General features: G+C 47.4%; 1 protein-coding gene across 1 annotated transcript in view; it reads right to left on the bottom strand.

Moving 5' to 3' along the window:
- Positions 1–17,694, bottom strand: part of CRKL (CRK like proto-oncogene, adaptor protein) — a 38,655-nt gene that overhangs the window by 10,553 nt on the left and 10,408 nt on the right. The window contains exon 2 of the mRNA XM_032139032.2: positions 10,528–10,993. Coding sequence (XP_031994923.1) covers positions 10,528–10,993 — 466 coding nt within the window. The remainder of the gene's footprint in view (positions 1–10,527; positions 10,994–17,694) is intronic.

The following is a 17,694-nucleotide window of genomic DNA, read 5'->3' on the forward strand; positions in this document are numbered from 1 at the left end:
CATTAGCCAGGTGTGGTGGCACACGCCTGTAATCCCAGCTACTCGGGAGGCTGAGGCAGGAGAAATCGCTTGAACCCAGGAGATGGAGGTTGCAGTGAGCCGAGATTGTGCCACTGCACCTCCAGCCTGGGCAACAGAGGAAAACTCCGTCTCAAAAAAAAAAAAAAGGCTAAACACAGAATTACCCATTTGACCCAGAAATCCACTCCAAGACATATAACCAAAATAACTGAAAGCAAGGACTCAAACATTTGTGTGTCAATGTCTACTGCAGCATTATTCATTATAGCCAAAATAACGAAAACAACTCAAGTATCTATCAAGAGATAAATGGATTAACAAAACGTGATATACACATAACAATGGAATATTATTCAGCCCTAAAGGAATGAAGTCTTTATCTTAATTTCCTGTACAGATGGAGTCTCACTATGTTGCCCAGGCTAGTCTCAAACTCCTTGCCTCAAGTGATCTTCCCACCTTGGCTTTTCAAAGCACTGGGATTACAGATGTGAGCCACCGCATGCTGGGACAAGGAATGAAGTTTTGATATATGCTACAATCTGGATGAACTCTGAAAACATTGTACCCAATGAAATAATTCAGACCCAAAGGACAAATATTGTATCATTTTACTTATATCAGGTACCTAGAATAGGTAAATTCATAGACAGAAGGTAGATTGTTGGCAAATTATATAAACCTCAAGCTCTTAGTGTGGGAGTAGTCATGAGAATAAACTTCTCTCTGTGAACCCCTAGCTGATGGTTCTTCTCACTCAACAGCTACCACCAGAAAACAGCTATCACAGAAAACAGAGGTCAGCCTAATGACCAGGATGGGACAGGCCCTGCCTGAACCACACCAGGGCCCCAATTCCATGGCATTCTCATTTAATTTACACATTAGGAAAGAGGAACAAAAACCTTTTAAAAATATTTTTTTCTGGGCTGGGCGCAGTGGCTCACGTGGTCAGGAGTTCAAGACCAGCCTGGCCAAGGTGGTGAAACCCCATCTCTACTAAAAATACAAAAAAAAGCCCGGCCTGGTGGCAGGCACCAGTGATCCCAGCTACTCGGGAGGCTGAGGCAGAGAACTGCTTGAACTCAGGAGGCAGAGGTCGCAGTGAGCTGATATCACGCCACTGCACTCCAGCCTGGGCGACAGAGCAAGACTCCATCTCAACAACAACAACAAATATATATATATATATATATATATACACATACACAAACACATATATTTATATATTTTTAAATACAAGAATCTTCTAACATTCTGAAGGACTTTCTAAAGATTCCTATGTTTGCATGGTATTATAATCAAGGAAAAAAGCACTTTTGGTACTGAAGAAATAAAGCTGAGATGCTATGAAGGACAACTGACACAATGTCAAAGACAGAAGGGTGGAGGAGGATCCTGGTCAGTCCTGATGAAAGGTCCAAGGAGGCGAGTGGAAATGATTCCTCGGGCACCAGACATCCACACACCACCACGACATGGGTAGGACACACCTGAGATTCTTGCTTAAGGTGAATGCTAACTTGTGGACCTTTCTGGGAAGCCTTGGTAAGAAGGCTTCACGTGCTAGAATGTGACGTGAGGTGAGGGACAGAAGCCCCATTACAATGGGAGGCTGTAAGCTTGCCGCATGGACCCCCAGGGCTGAGTCAGATGCTTCACGATGAACACATACAGGCCCAACAGCACTGCAGGCCACCCAGCAGGAGGAACTCATGATGATCCCTAAGAGATTACAAAGTCCAATCAGTATTACTGAAACCTAAACTTACTTTGCAGATTACTTCACCTCAGCAAGCAGAAGCAGCAATGAAGAAAATGCTAATACAAATTTAATTCTAAGCAATGAAGCAAAACCAATTGGTAAAGTGGGAATCTGCTAATTCCACGTCAGTCAGTAAAGGAAGTTGTACCATGGGCCCTTGGGAAGGCCAATTCAAAAGACACAGAGACCAGATGTAATCCAAATTACTACAGGTTTTGAAATGGGGCAAAGACAATCCAAGAAGAAATTATAAAAACGCAATCACAGATGACACAGAGCAATTACGGGAATGAAGAGCAAGAATGTTGAGGATGCTGGTGAGCTCAAAGAACGCTGAGTATCACTAAGAAAAAAATGCCAAAAAAAAAAAAAGAGCACCAAAGATGAGGAAAGGGTGTTCTTAAGAGCTGACCAAACACACTGGCAAGCAGGAGTAAGAGTAAGACTAGTCTCCTGTCACAGAGAAATTACATCATAGGACACTGGAAGACTTAGGAAGGGTCAACTCTCTCGTTTTTTGTCAAAAGATGGCAAATTCCATAAAATGTAAAACAGTGAGCTTGAAATGAAACCCAGACAAAATTCTGGATGCGATTAGCTAACAGATGGTTTGTGAGGATTTAGAATGGGAAGTGGAGCATCTGGAAGCAGCATGAGCCCACCAAGAACAAGTCACGCCAGATCAACCTCACTGTCTTTTTATAGATATAAGAAGCAGATCTGGAGAGGCTGCATAGAAGGACTTTAGTACAAAGATCTGTTGGTGCTTTTACAAAACCTGCAGTTAGGAAACTGGAGGGTAATGAATATGCTAGATGACATAACCAGGATTTTAAAAGATTCAGAGGCTGGGTGTGGTGGCTCATGCCTATAATCCCAGCACTTTGGGAGGCTGAGGCGGGTGGATTGCCTGAGGTTAGGAGTTTGAGACCAGCCTGGCCAACATGGTGAAACCCTTTCTCTACTAAAAATACAAAAATTAGCCAGGCGTGGTTGGCAGGCGCCTGTAATCCCAGCTACTCAGGAGGCTGAGGCAGGAGAATCATTTGAACCTGGGAGGTAGAGGGTGCAGTGAGCCGAGATCACGCCATTGCACTCCAGCTTGGGCGACAAGAGCGAGACTTCATCTCAAAAAAAAAAAAAAAAAAAAAAAAAAAAAGGATTCAGAGATGTACGCAGATGGTATGACAAGACCAATAAAAACCAAACCAACAACAACAACAGAACTCAAGAGGGACAACTATGGGGCCATGCACTTAAGTCCACACACTGGGCTAGGCAAACACAAGAAGGGGACTGGCTGTGGCTTCTTTCTCCCTGGTGGAGAGTCAGAACACAAGACATGTCAGCTACCAGAGCCATACAACATGAGACAGACCACCTCATGAAACTGTTATGGGCCAGGCGCGGTGGCTCACGCCTGTAATCCCAGCATTTTGGGAGGCCGAGGCGGGCGGATCACGAGGTCAGGAGATGGAGACCATCCTGGCTAACATGGTGAAAAACCCCGTCTCTACTAAAAAATACAAAAAAAAATTAGCCAGGCACAGTGGCAGGTGCCTGTAGTCCCAGCTACTCGGGAGGCTGAGTCAGGATAATGGCGTGAGCCCGGGAGGTGGAGATTGCAGTGAGCTGAGATGGCGCCACTGCACTCCAGCCTGGAAGACAGAGCAAGACTCTGTCTCAAAAAAAAAAAAAAAAAGAAACTTATGTTCCAGATGTGCCACAGGAAAGACATCTTTGTTTTGTTCACTACTGTATCCCAAGTTCCTAGCCTGTCACATAATAGGCACTCAATAAACTTTTGTTGAAGTGAATGTTTTTTTTGGAGGTGTCCAAGTTGAGACTGGAGGGCCATGGAGTTAGACTGAAGAGGGCTAAAAGCACTGGGAAAATAATTGAACTAAATGACCTAAGGTATCAATATAACCTTTCTGCTTGATTTATATCAATTCCATCCCAAATCACTTTGTCTCACTTGTAAGCCTGGGAAACTATTTTTCCTCCACACAATCTGTTCCACTGACTTCAATTCCCACAGATTCCCGGCTTGTGTCACCAATTGTTTTCTTATGCCATACCATGGGGGAAAAGCACAGGTGAGGCTGCATTTAGACACTTAAATACAAATTTTCATACAAATAGTCATGGGTGTGTGTACCCAGGGTTAAGTACAATTCTAAAGTTGCTAAGATATTTCTTCCCTTTTAGTCAGAAAAGCAAACTGGAATGCAAATGAATGAGAATGATATTACATGACAGTCAAGCATTTGCTCTAAATTTAAAAATTAATAAATAGCACCGCCTCCAGGCAGCCCGGAGCAACCCGACGCCCCGGCGTCGCACTCCGTAGGCACAGCACTCCGTAGGTGACGGCGGGGCAATGCTGCACTTCCTGAAGGGAACGGCTTTCCTCCCCTTCCTCTTGGTGACCTGGTCGTCAGCCGCCTTCATTATCTCCTACGTGGTTGCCGTGCTCTCCGGGCACATCAACCCCTTCCTCCCCTACATCAGAGTGTCACCCTAAGGATATCCACAGAAATCAATGGTGATGTTTGAAGACAGAAAAATTCGATCTCACTCAGTGAATGTCGCAGGCCATTTATAAAAGTGCTACAGAGGACAGACAGGGTTTTGAGGCCACCCTGATTATTGGGATGCATCTGCAGCACATCCAGGACTTGAGTTTCATTACGAGTTCCTAATAGTTGTACTATTTCTAAAGATGTGTTTCCCTCCCGCCCTCTCTCTTTCTTTGTTGAGACGGGCTCCCTCTGTTGCCCAGGCTGGGGTGCGGCGGCATAATCTCGGCTCACTGGAACCTCCCTGCCTCGGGCTCCCGTGATTCTCCTGCCTCGGCCTGCAGAGTGCCTGGGATTGCAGGCGCACACCACCACGCCTGGCTGGTTTTTGTATTTTTGGTGGACACGGGGTTTCGCCGTGTTGGTCAGGCTGGTCTCCAACTCCTGACCTCGAGTGATCTGCCCGCCTCGGCCTCCCGAAGTGCTGGGATTACAGACGGAGTCTCGCTCACTCAATGCTCAATGTTGCCCAGGCTGGAGTGCAGTGGCGTGATCTCGGCTCGCTACAACCTCCACCTCCCAGCCGCCTGCCTTGGCCTCCCAAAGTGCTGAGATTACAGCCTCTGCCCGGCCGCCCATTGTCTAGGAAGTGAGGAGCGTCTCTGCCCGGCTGCCTCGTCTGGGAAGTGAGGAGCGCCTCTGCCTGGCTGCCCATCGTCTGGGAAGTAAGGAGCACCTCTGCCCGGCCGCCACCCCATCTAGGAAGTGAGGAGCGTCTCTGCCTGGCCGCCCATCGTCTGGGATGTGAGGAGCGCCTCTGCCCAGCTGCCCCATCCGGGAAGTGAGGAGCGCCTCTGCCCGGCCGCCCATCGTCTGGGATGTGAGGAGCGCCTCTGCCCAGCCGCCCCATCCGGGAAGTGAGGAGGAGCGCCTCTGCCCGGCCGCCCATCGTCTGGGATGTGAGGAGCGTCTCTGCCCAGCCGCCCCGTCTGGGAAGTGAGGAGCGCCTCTGCCCGGCCGCCCCGTCTGGGATGTGAGGAGCGCCTCTGCCTGGCCGCCACCCCATGTAGGAAGTGAGGAGCGCCTCTGCCCGGCCGCCCCGTCTGGGAACTGAGGAGCGCCTCTGCCCCGGCCGCCCCGTCTGGGAAGCCACCCATTGTCTGGGATGTGAGGAGCGCCTCTGCCCGGCCGCCACCCCGTCTAGGAAGTGAGGAGCGACTGTCCCGCCGCCCATTGTCTGGGTAAAGCCGCCACCCCGTCTAGGAAGTGAGGAGCGCCTCTGCCCAGCCGCCCCGTCTGGTAAGTGAGGAGCGCCTCTGCCCGGCCGCCCCGTCTGGGAAGTGATGAGCGCCTCTGCCCGGCCACCCCGTCTGGGATGTGAGGAGCGCCTCTGCCTGGCCGCCCCGTCTGGGATGTGAGGAGCGCCTCTGCCCGGCCGCCCCATCTGGGAAGTGAGGAGCGCCTCTGCCTGGCCACTGTGCAACCTTCCAAGTGTGAAGTGACAGCCTTCATTGTAGAATGAATGAAGACACTGGCACTGATTATATAACGCCTTGGCAGCTATCTCAAGTCGTTGATGGTGGAGGTACTGGAATTATAGAAGAAAGCAAACACACAAATTTGACTAAAGGCGATTTTGTGACTTCTTTCTACTGGCCCTGGCAAATCAAGGTTATTCTGGAGGGAAATAGCCTTGAAAAGGTGATATATATATGAACGTATCTGATTTTTTTCCCCGTATAACTCTTACTTTGTGCATTTGATATTCAGTTGTGTTTGTCATCACGGAAAAATAAAAGCATATATAAAAAATTTAATAAATAAAGGAAATTGTCTGTAAACCTGACCTTGTCAGTTGTGAGAAACTGGCTGTTTCATGACTCAAATGAAAGCAATGCAAGAAAATTGTTAATCTCCTCGGCTCAGCCCTTCGTGATATGGCAACAGCCCACTGCCCTGGCTGTCTTTTGCCACTTTTGCCCTTTGCCCAGCATGCTCACCTATCTACAGCTATTCAGTGATGTTAGTCTCATCACACCACACAAGCTCTACTCGCCTTACAGATACCACATATTCCCCTTCAAATCAAATCTCAGGATCAACTCTCTTCTTGCAGAAAAGTCAGCAAGAAAAGAAAATAGCTAAACACAGACTGGTTTTAAAATATCTCTTTACTTACAGGAATCCTCTTTTGAAAATCAAGATTAAAAAAATTGTAAAATAATTTAAGGAATAAAGTCACCTAAGCCATCGTCGTTCTCTGTAATACTATCTAGGGGAATAACAAAGCTTCAATTATTGGCACATTTTGTCCTACTTGTCTGTTTCTCATTTTAATTTTAATACTTTTCCCAGTAACCTAATTGCAAAAGTCCCAAGAGTTGTTTTTAACAAGATCAGACAGGCACCACTATCCTAGTAATAGTTTAAGATAACAATCACAAAAACATTTACCCCAGCTACTCAGGAGGCTGAGGCACGAGAATCACTTAAATCTGTGAGGTGGAGGTTGCAGTGAGTGGAGATCGTGCCACTGCACTCCAGCCTGAGTGACAGAGACTCAGTCTCGAAAAAAAAAATTTACTTATGCCATAACCTAAGTTTCATTTAAATATACAGAAAGCGAAATACCACTAAATGGAATTTGGTAAAAAGGTCTATTTCTCAGGTCCTATTTACATTCTCTCTCAGTCAAACACCAAACAAACCCTTGGCTGAAGCTCAGCTGGCTGGGTTAGTGTCATGAGGCTCAGGTGTGGAGAACCTCTCTCTGGGGCCAGAGAGACTAGGAGCTATGTAATGGCCAAGTATGTAGGTTATCTTAAAATACACAATCATTAATCAGGCTTCCTTCCTCCTGCTCCTGACCTCTCTCGGGCACCTACTTATCCACCCACTCACCAAGCTGTAAGTGATCCCTTCTGCAATACCTGGTGTTCCTCCCTACAACCTCCTAGTACTCACTCCAATGAGCACACATGCACGCACACTAGATACAGGTTTCTAAAACACACATCCTAGAGCCAGAGGTCAACAGGCAGGTACCTAAAATTCTGACTGGGAGCCTCGACCTTCAAGGTTCTCAACGAGCACCTGCCAAACACACACGAGTCACATCCACTCTGACTCCTAGCTCCCCAATCCGATGCTATGACAGACGTGAAAATGACTCAAAAGGCTGAAAACACAATGCATGCTACAGGGTATTAACAGCCCAGAGCACCTCGTGTTATTCTAAGGTGCTGAGGTGTAGACCAGGCCAGCGGCATGCACCTGGGCCTAGGCAGGTCTGTGTGTGGGTGAGAAAGCTGGAAGGCCTGGCCAGGCGCAGCGGCTCACGCCTGTAATCCCAGCACTTTGGGAGGCCGAGGCGGGCAGATGATCAGAGGCCAGGAGTTCAAGACCAGCCTGGCCAACATAGTGAAACCCTGTCTCTACTAAAAACAGTCGGGTATGGTGGCGAGCACCTGTAATCCCAGCTACTTGAGAGGCTGAGGCAGAAGAATCACTTGAGCCCAGGAGGCAGAGGTTGCAGTGAGCTGAGATTATATCAACTGCACTCCAGCTTGGGCAACAAATGAGACTCCATCTCAAAAAAAAAAAAAAAGGAAAGAAAGCTGGAAGGCCTGCTCTGCTCAGCCAGCACTCCTATCTGTGGAGGCAGCCTCCTCAGACCTGGAGCCTCTCAGTCCCTGACCCCCATCACAGCCTCAAATGCTCCTTTTCTTTATAGCCAACATGAAAGGGAGGCAAAAACCAAACATTGAAACAAACCTTCAGGTGCAGTTCATTCAGATACTACTACTGGTCCAAAGAAAAACTTGAGGGCCAGGCATGGTGGCTCACGCCTGTAATCCCAGCACTTTGGGAGGCCGAGGAGGGCAGATCACCTGAGGTCAGGAGTTTGAGACCAGCCTGACCAACATGGAGAAACCCCATCTCTACTAAAAATACAAAAAAATTAGCTGGGCATGGTGGCGCATGTCTGTAATCCCAGCTACTCCGGAGGCTGAGGCAGGAGAATGGCTTGAATCCAGGAGGCGGACGTTGCAGTGAACCAAGATCGTGCCATTGCACTCCAGCCTGGGCAACAAGAGCGAAACTCCATCTCAAAACAAAACAAAAACAAAAACAAAAAAACACTGAGGACAACCTATGGAAAAATACCCATGAAACCAATTCTAGCTAACTTTTATCTGTGGGCAGGCTGTTTGGTGAGTCAGGATTTGGTTTTTTTGAAGCAACAGGGTCCCTTACTTCATCCTTCTGAAATGCACTTAGGGTCTCTCTCAACATTCTCCTCCCTTTTTTTGAGATAGGGTCTCATCCTATTGCCCAGGCTTAAATGCAGTGGCATGATCTCGGCTCACTGCAACCTCGAATTCCCTGGTTCAAGAGATTGTTCCACCTCAGTCTCCTGAGTAGCTGAGGCTACAGGTGCATGCCCACCATGTCTGGCTAATTTTTGTATTTTTTGGTAGAGATGGGGTTTCACCATGTTGGCCAGGCTGGTCTCAAACTCCAGACCTCAAGTTATCCACCAGCCTCGCCCTCCCAAAGTGCTGGGATTACAGGCATGAGCCACCGTGCCCAGCTGAGAAAGAGTCTTTTTAAAAAGTAGTATTTAGTTAGAAGAAAATGACTTGGCCAAGTGCAGTGGCTCGTGCCTGTAATCCCAGCACTTGGGGGCTGAGACGGGCGGGTCACCTGAGGTCAGGAGTTCGAGACCAGCCTGATCAACATGGTGAAACTCCATCTCTACTAAAAATACAAAAATTAGTCGGGCAGGGTGGTGCGTGCCTGTAGTCCCCACCACTCGGGAGGCTGAGGCAGGAGAATCACTTGAACTCAGGAAGCAGAGGTTGCAGTGAGCCAAGATCACGTCACTGCACTCCAGCTTAGGCAACAAGGCAATAGAGCGAGACTCTGTCTCAAAAAAAAAAGAAAAGAAAATGACTTGGTAATTAAAATGTTCAAGTTCTATTTCATGCTATTCTAATTTACAAAATCCGTAACAAGCAACGGCTGATGTATTTTAAAATCATTCCTCTATGACTGGGCGTGTGGTCACACATGTCTGTAATCCCAGCACTTTGGGAGGCCAAGGCAGGCACATCGCCTGAGGTCAGGAGTTCAAAACCAGCCTGGCCAACATGGTGAAACCCCATCTCTACTAAAAATACAAAAATTCGATGGGCATGGTGGCAGGCACCTGTAATCCCAGCTACTCAGGAGGCTGAGGCAGGATAATCATTTGAACCCAGGAGGCAGAGGTTGCAATGAGCCAAGATCATGCCACTGTGCTGGAGCCTGGGTGACAAAGCAAGACGCCATCTCAGAAAAAATCATTCCTGGGTCAGGTGCAGTGCCTCACACCTGTAATCCCAGCAATTTGGGAGGCCAAGGCAGGCGGATCACGCGGTCAGGAGATCGAGACCATCCTGGCTAATACGGTGAAACCTCGTCTCTACTGAAATACAAAAAAATTAGACAGGCATGGTGGTGGGTGCCTGTAGTTCCAGCTACTTGGGAGGCGTGAACCCAGGAGGCGGAGCTTGCAGTGAGCGGAGATTGTACCACTGCACTCCAGCCTGGGCGACAGAGCGAGACTCCATCCAAAAAAAAAAAAAAAAAAAAAAAAATCATTCCTCTACCAAGCTCAAGAGAAATTCTAAGACATTTTTGTATTTCTCAACTGATTCCAATGTTAGAAATACAGAACCATACAAGTAGCTATGTATCTGTATGCTGATTTTGCCTCTAGGTCATGGGTCTTCCTTAATTATTATCTTTCCTTACTGGAAGAAAAACCAACGACTGCAAAACTAAATCTGTTAGGCTTTGGAAACAAAAAAGAGCAAGGAGGCTGAGAATTTGGGGCAAACAAGGAATAGGACAGAACAAAACAAGCTGTGAAACACTAATAATCGGCCAGGCATGGTGGCTCACATCTGTAATCCCAGTACTTTGGGAGGTCGCGGTAGGAGGATTGCTTGAGGCCAGGACCTCGAGATCAGCCTGGGCAAACTCTTTTAAAATTACAGAGATCTCGTCTCTATAAAAAAATTTAAAAATGAAATGCTAACAGTGCGTATCTTCCAAAATCATCCAGTGCTCTAATTCCATGAATATAAGCTTAAATGAGCAGAAACTAAACTAAAACTAAAAATTAAAACCAAATGTCAAAGGACCCAAAAAGCTAATCTGAACAGATTTTACCTCTAATGCCAAGGCAGTCTTGTCATAAGCACAGGGTACTCTTTTCTGGATTGCTTTCGCAAAGACAGGTCCATTCTGTGTGGATGGCAAAGGGGTGATTGCTGCCCCAGGAGAACCGGAAACTGCAGGTAGAGGAGTTGTGGTCTGAGGTTGAGCATATGCATGAGCAGGTTCTGGGATCCCATAACTGTTGGAATTCCTATTTCCATGCTTTCCGTGTGGTGAGGATCTCACAAGCTTTTCGACATAAGGGACAGGAATCATCCCAACCCGGCCATCCTTGTTCCGGGCACTCCACCACTGTTCTTCAGGCTTCTCTATTATCACTAGGATCTCACCCTTTTTAAAGGGCAGGTCTTCTGCATCATTCCCAGGAAAATCATACAGAGTCCGTACATATTCCAGGTTATCTTCTGCTGTAGGCAGGTTGGGTGCTGAGACAGATCCCATTGGAGGGCTTGGATACCTTAAGAGAGAAAGAAAATTAAGAGAAAAATCTTACTCTAAGCCAGCGCCTGTCAAACTTCTTAATAAACCACTCTCCTCTGTAATAAATTATTTTCCTTTTTTATGAGACAAGTTTTGCTCTTGTTGCCCAGGCTGGAGTGCAACAGCGTGATCTTAGCTCACTGCAACCTCTGCCTCCCAGGTTCAAGTGATTCTCCTGCCTCAGCCTCCCAAGTAGCTGGGATTACAGGCGCCCACTACCACGCCCAGGTAATTTTTTTATTTTTATTTTTAGTAGGGAAGGGGTTTTACCATGTTGGCCAGGCTGGTCTTGAACTCCTGACCTCGGGTGATCCACGCACCTTGGCCTCCCAAAGTGCTGGGATTACAAGCATGAGCCACCATGCCCGGCCCCTACATTTTTTTTTTTTTTTTTTGGAGATGAAGTCTTGCTCTGTTGCCCAGGCTGGAGTGCAGTGGCAGGATCTCAGCACACTGCAACCTCTGCCTCCCAAGTTCAAGCAATTCTCCTGCCTCAGCCTCCTCAGTAGCTGGGACTACAGGCACATGCCACCACACCCTGCTAATTTTTTCTATTTTCAGTAGAGATGGAATTTCACCTTGTTAGCCAAGATGGTCTCGATCTCGTGACCTTGTGATCTGCCTGCCTCGGCCTCCCAAAGTGCTGGGATTACAGGTGTGAGCCACTGAGCCCAGCCTTTTTTTGGAGACAGAATCTTGCTCTGTCACCCAGGCTGGAGTGCAGTAGCGCAATCTCAGTTCACTGCAACCTCTACCTCCCGTGTTCAAGTGATTTTTCTGCCTCAGCCTCCCAAGTAGCTGAGATCACAGATGTGCAACACCATACCCAGCTAAATTTTGTATTTTTAGTAGAGACAGGATTTTGGTATGTTGGCCAGGCTGGTCTCAAACTCCTGGCCTCGTGATCCACCCGCCTAGGCCTCCCAAAGTGCTGTGATTACAGGTGTGAGCCACCACACCTGGCCTTATTTTCCTTTCTATATTCTTAGTAGTTAAGAAGGTTCTATCATGTTGTAATTTTTGTAGTCTGTACTGTCCCAAAAGTTACTATTCTGAATGTCTTTTCAAATTACAAGTATACACACACACATACACTCCATCTTTGTTTTACAGAAACCTTTTGATTACACAGAGATACCTGGTTTAAATTTATTTTTATAATCTCAAGTAAATTCGGAAGCTTCCTTCCTTTGGACCGTTGTCACAACAACCACACACTCTTCCTCCCAGTCCTAATCTGTGGCTTACATCCTGCACACTTCCCTGGACACACAGAAAATGACAAAGGCCTCTGCCTCTGGCCCCTTGAAAAAAAAGGAACAAAAAAGGGCTTACAGACTTGCCAAATTAAAAATAATAAATCCACCAGGCGTGGTGGCTCAGACCTGTAATCCCAGCACTTTGGGAGGCCAAGGCAGGCAGATCACTTGGAGACCTGCCTGTCCAACATATCAAAACCCTGTCTCTACTAAACAGACAAAAAGTTAGCTGGGCATGGTGGCACACACCTGCGGTCCCAGATACTCAAGAGGCTGAGGCAGGAGCATTACTTGAGCCCAGGAGTTAGAAGCTGCAGTGAGCTATGACTGCACCATTACACTCCAGCCTGGGTGACAGAACAAGACTCTGTCTCAACACATAAATAAATAAGAGGCCGGGCGCAGTGGCTCACGCCTGTAATCCCAGCACTTTGGGAGGCTGAGGCGGGCGGATCACGAGGTCAGGAGATGGAGACCATCCTGGCTAACACGGTGAAACCCCGTCTCTACTAAAAATACAAAAAATTAGCCGGGCGTGGTGGCGGATGCCTGTAGTCCCAGTTACTCGGGAGGCTGAGGCAGGAGAATGGCGTGAACCCGGGAGGCAAAGATTGCACCACTGCACTCCAGCCTAGGTGACAGAGCGAGACTCCATCTCAAAAAAATAAAATAAAATAAAAATAAATAGCAAGAGTAGTAGGAGCAGGTAGTAATAATAAAGAGCTCATACTTATTATCTATGCTAGGCATGGTTTACGGTCTTTGAAGAGATTAGATTATTTAATAGTCTGTGAGGTAGATGCTGTTATTATCCCCATTTTACAAATGAAGAGCCAAAGAAGAGGTTAGACTTGCACTCAGGGAGTCTGGTTCTAGACTCTTCACTCACAATGAGCTAATCGGCCTTAGGGACCTGCATCTGTCAGGTGTATGAGAATTAATGGCATAATGCATGTGAAGCATTCAAAATTACCGACCAGCACCAAGCATCCAATGTACCCACATGAACACACACATATCCCTTCAAGTACATCCCTGCTTCTGTTTCTTTCTCTTTTTTTTTTTGAGACAGGGTCTTGCTGTCATCCTGGCTGGAGTGCAGAATGGCACAACCACAGCTCACTGTAGCCTCCACCTCCCAGGCTCAAGTGATCCTCCCACTTCAGCCTCCTGAGTAGCTGGGCCTACAGGCAGTTGCCATCACACACAGCCAATTTTTAAATTTTCTGTAGAGATGGGGGTCTATGTTTTCAGGGCTTGTCTTGAACTTCTAGCCTCAAGCAATTCTCCCGCCTTGGCCTCCCAAAGTGTTGGGATTACAGGTGTGAGCCATCACACCCAGCCCCTGCTATTTCAAGAGCCACAGAGATCCTGTGAAGAGTCTAGTAAGTACCATATAAATTTCAGACACTATTAACAGCACAGTCAGTTCTACCTTAGACTCCATCCAAGAGTATTTTATTATTTGTATAGTTAAAAGCAGTTAGGCAGTGCGTGGTGGCTCACGCCTGTAATCCCAGCATTTTGGGAGGCCAAGGCAGCAGATCACAAGGTCAGGAGATTGAGACCATCCTGGCTAACATGGTGAAACCCTCTCTACTAAAAATACAAAAAATTAGCCGGGCGTGGTGGCACGCACCTGTAGTCCCAGCTACTCGGGAGGCTGAGGCAGGAGAATGGTGTGAACCCGGGAGGCGGAGCTTGCAGTGAGCCAAGATCACGTCGCTGCACTTCCAGCCTGAAACAGAGTTAGACTCTATCTCAAAAAAAAAAAAAAAAAAAAAAAAAAAAAAAAGCCAGGCATGTGGTGGCTCACGCCTGTAATCCCAACACTGGGAGGCCGAGGTGGGAGGATCACTTGAGGTCAGGAGTTCGAGACCAACCTGGCCAACATGACAAAACCCTGTCACTACTAAAAATATAAAAGTTAGCCAGGTGTGGTGGCATGCGCCTGTAGGCCAAGCTACTTGGGAGGCTGAGGTAAGAGAATTGCTTGAACCTGGGAGGCAGAGGTTGCAATGAGCCGAGATCACGCCACTGCACTCCAGCCTGGGCAACAGAGCAAGACTCCGTCTTAAAAAAAAAAAAAAAAAAAAAAAAGATAGCCAAGCCCATTCATTTACGTATTGTCTATGACTGTTTTTCACTACAAAGGCATAGTTGAGTAGTTGGACAGAGACCCTATGGAAAAGCTGAAAATATTTAAAATCTGACCCTTCACTCAACAGTTTGCTGATCCCCCGTTCTAAATTCCTGGGTTAGGGAGGCAAAGTGTGCTTTTCAACTTCCTTGCTTCCCTGGTGAGGGCTATGTCTGTGTACAAATTTGATAAAGATAGCTTCTATTTCCCTCCACTACTATACTGCTATAGTGACCTTGGGGCTCATTTTCTGTGTTAGTATCTGCAGAGATATTCATAAATTTGACACCAAATCAATCTCACCAGCCATAACCCTGACATAAATTCCAAGTCCTCTGCCCTATATTCTGAAACTCATTTATTCATCAAACTCCCCTGAAAATTACACATTAGTTCCACTGAAGAGATAAATACATGTTGCTCCATGTCAGATATCTTAGCCTTTCCATTAGACCCCAATGTCTAAAGAAATATGAAGCATATTCATCAGAAAACTTATTGCTTCTCAATTATTTGTTCTTTGAGCAAGGTTGAAAATAGCACCCTCCCCCAACTTCCCTTTTAAATATAAAGGGTTGCCCAGGCGCAGTGGCTCATGCCTGTAATCCTAGCACTTTGGAAGGCCGAGACAGGTGGATCATGAGGTCAGGAGTTTGAGACCAACCTGGCCAACATGACAAAACCCTGTCACTACTAAAATATAAAAATTAGCCAGGTGTGGTGGTGTGCGCCTGTAGGCCCAGCTACTTGGGAGGCTGGGGCAAGAGAATTGCTTGAACCCGAGAGGTGGAGGTTGCAGTGAGCTGAGATCATGCCACTGCACTCCAGCCTGGGCGACAGACGGAGATTCCGTCTCAAAAAATAAATAAATAAGGCAGGTGCGGTGGCTCACGCCTGTAATCCCAGCACTTTGGGAGGCCAAGGCGGGCGGATCAAGAGGTCAAGAGATCAAGACCATCCTGGCTAACACGGTGAAACCCCGTCTCTACTAAAAATACAAAAAAATTTGCTGAGCGTGGTGGCGGGCGCCTGTAGTCCCAGCTACTCGGGAGGCTGAGGCACGAGAATGGCGTGAACCTGGGAGGCGGAGCTTGCAGTGAGCTGAGATCGCGCCACTGCACTCCAGTCTGGGCAACAGAGTGAGACTCTGCCTCAAAAAATAAATAAATAAATAATAAAATAAAATGTACAGGGTTTTCCAAGCCCATCCAAACACCCTTAACCATGCTTCTCACTTTTTGCCTATTGTCCACTGCACACTTTGAGCAGCAAAGTCCCTAACAACTAATTCGTAACTTACTTTTCTTTTCTGATGATAATGAATCTCTCAGCTCTTTTGGTTAAAAGCGTTCTCAGTTTCTACATGTATAAACCACACACAAAACATCTTTAAACCAAGTGTTAATATGTTCTAAGCTTAAAATCTGCTGGCCGGGCGCAGTGGCTCACGCTTGTAATCCCAGCACTTTGGGAGGCCGAGGCGGGTGGATCACGGGGTCAGGAGATCGAGACCACGGTGAAACCCCGTCTCTACTAAAAATACAAAAAATTAGCCGGGCGTGGTGGCAGGCGCCTGTAGTCCCAGCTACTCGGAGAGGCTGAGGCAGGAGAATGGCGTGAACCCGGGAGGCGGAGCTTGCAGTGAGCCGAGATCATGCCACTGCACTCCGGCCTAGGTGACAGAGCGAGACTCCGTCTCAAAAAAAAAAATTCTCCTGATGCATGCTAAGAACCAAAACAATCAACTTCTAGAAAAAGGAAGTTTCAAAGGTGCTGGTAATATTCTTTTTTTTTTTTCTTTTTTCTTTTTTTTTTTTTTTGAGATGGGAGCTCGTTCTGTTGCCCGGGCTAGAGTGCAGAGGCACAATCATGGCTCACTGCAGCCTCAACCTCCAAGGTCAAGCAATCTTCCCACCTCAGCCTTCTGTGTAGCTGGGACTACAGGTGCCTGCCACCACATCTGATTAATTTTTGTATTTTTGGTAGAAACAGGGTCTTGCCATGTTGTCCAAGCTGGTCTTGAACTCCTGAGCTCAAGTGATCTTCCCACTTCAGCCTCCCAAAGTCCTGGGATTACAGTCTGGGCCACCGTGCCTGGCCAATGTTTTATTTACTTTTTTAAAGGGAGCACACAGATGATAGTTTTGCTTGTTTTTTTAATTTTCTGAGACAGCGTCTTGCTCTATTGCCCGGGCTGGAGTGCAGCAGTACAATCATGGCTCACTGCAGCCTTGACCTCCCAGGCTCAACTGATCCTCCCACACCAGCCTCCCATGTAGCTGGGACTACAGGCATGAGCCACCATGCCCAGTTAATCCTTGTTTAATTTTTTGCAGAGATGGGGGTTTATGTTGCCCCGGCTGGTCTTGAACTCCTGGGCTCAAGCAATCCTCCTACCTCAGCCTCCCCAGTAGTTGGGACTACAGGTGCATGCCACCACACCCAGCTTACATATACTTTTTTTCGAGACAGTCTCACTCTATTGCCCAGGCTGGAGTGTAGTGGTGTGATCTCGGCTCACCATAACCTCTGCCTCCTGGGTTTAAGCTATTCTCGTGCCTAAGCCTCCCCCGTAGCTGGGATTACAGGGCCCCACTACTGCCGGGCTAATTTTGTATTTTTAACAGAGATGGGCTTCACACGTTGGCCAGGCTGGTCTTAAACTCCTGACCTCAAGTGATTTGCCTCCCTCGGCCTCCCAAAGTGCTGGGATTACAGGCATGAGCCAACGTGCCCAGCCTTACTCTTTTTCTTTTTTCTTTTTTTTTTTTTTTTTTTTTGAGACAGAGTCTCGCTCTGTTACCCAGACTACAGTGCAGTGGTGTGATCTCAACTCATTGCAACCTCTACCTCCCGGGTTCAAACAATTATCCTGCCTCAGCCTCCCAAGTAGCTGGGATTACAGGCGTCTACCAACACGCCTGGCTAATTTTTGTCTTTTTAGTAGAGACAGGGTTTCACCACGTTGGCCAGGCTGGTCTCGAACTCCTGACCTCAAGTGATCCACCCATCTTGGCTTCCCAATGTGCTGAGGTTACAGGCGTGAGCCACGGCATCCTTACTCTTTTTTTTTTGAGACGGAGTCTTTCTCTGTCCCCCAGGCTGGAGTGCAGTGGCGCGATCTTGGCTCACCGCAACCTCCACCTCCTGGGTTCACGCCATTCTCCTGCCTCAGCCTCCCGAGTAGCTGGGAATACAGGCGCCCGCCAACACGCCCGGCTAATTTTTTGTGTTTTTAGTAGAGACGGGGTTTCACCGTGTTAGCCAGGATGGTCTCGA

The sequence above is a fragment of the Hylobates moloch genome, unplaced genomic scaffold (assembly GCF_009828535.3).
Source record: "Hylobates moloch isolate HMO894 unplaced genomic scaffold, HMol_V3 SCAFFOLD_19, whole genome shotgun sequence".
In the NCBI taxonomy this organism is placed as follows: domain Eukaryota; kingdom Metazoa; phylum Chordata; class Mammalia; order Primates; family Hylobatidae; genus Hylobates; species Hylobates moloch.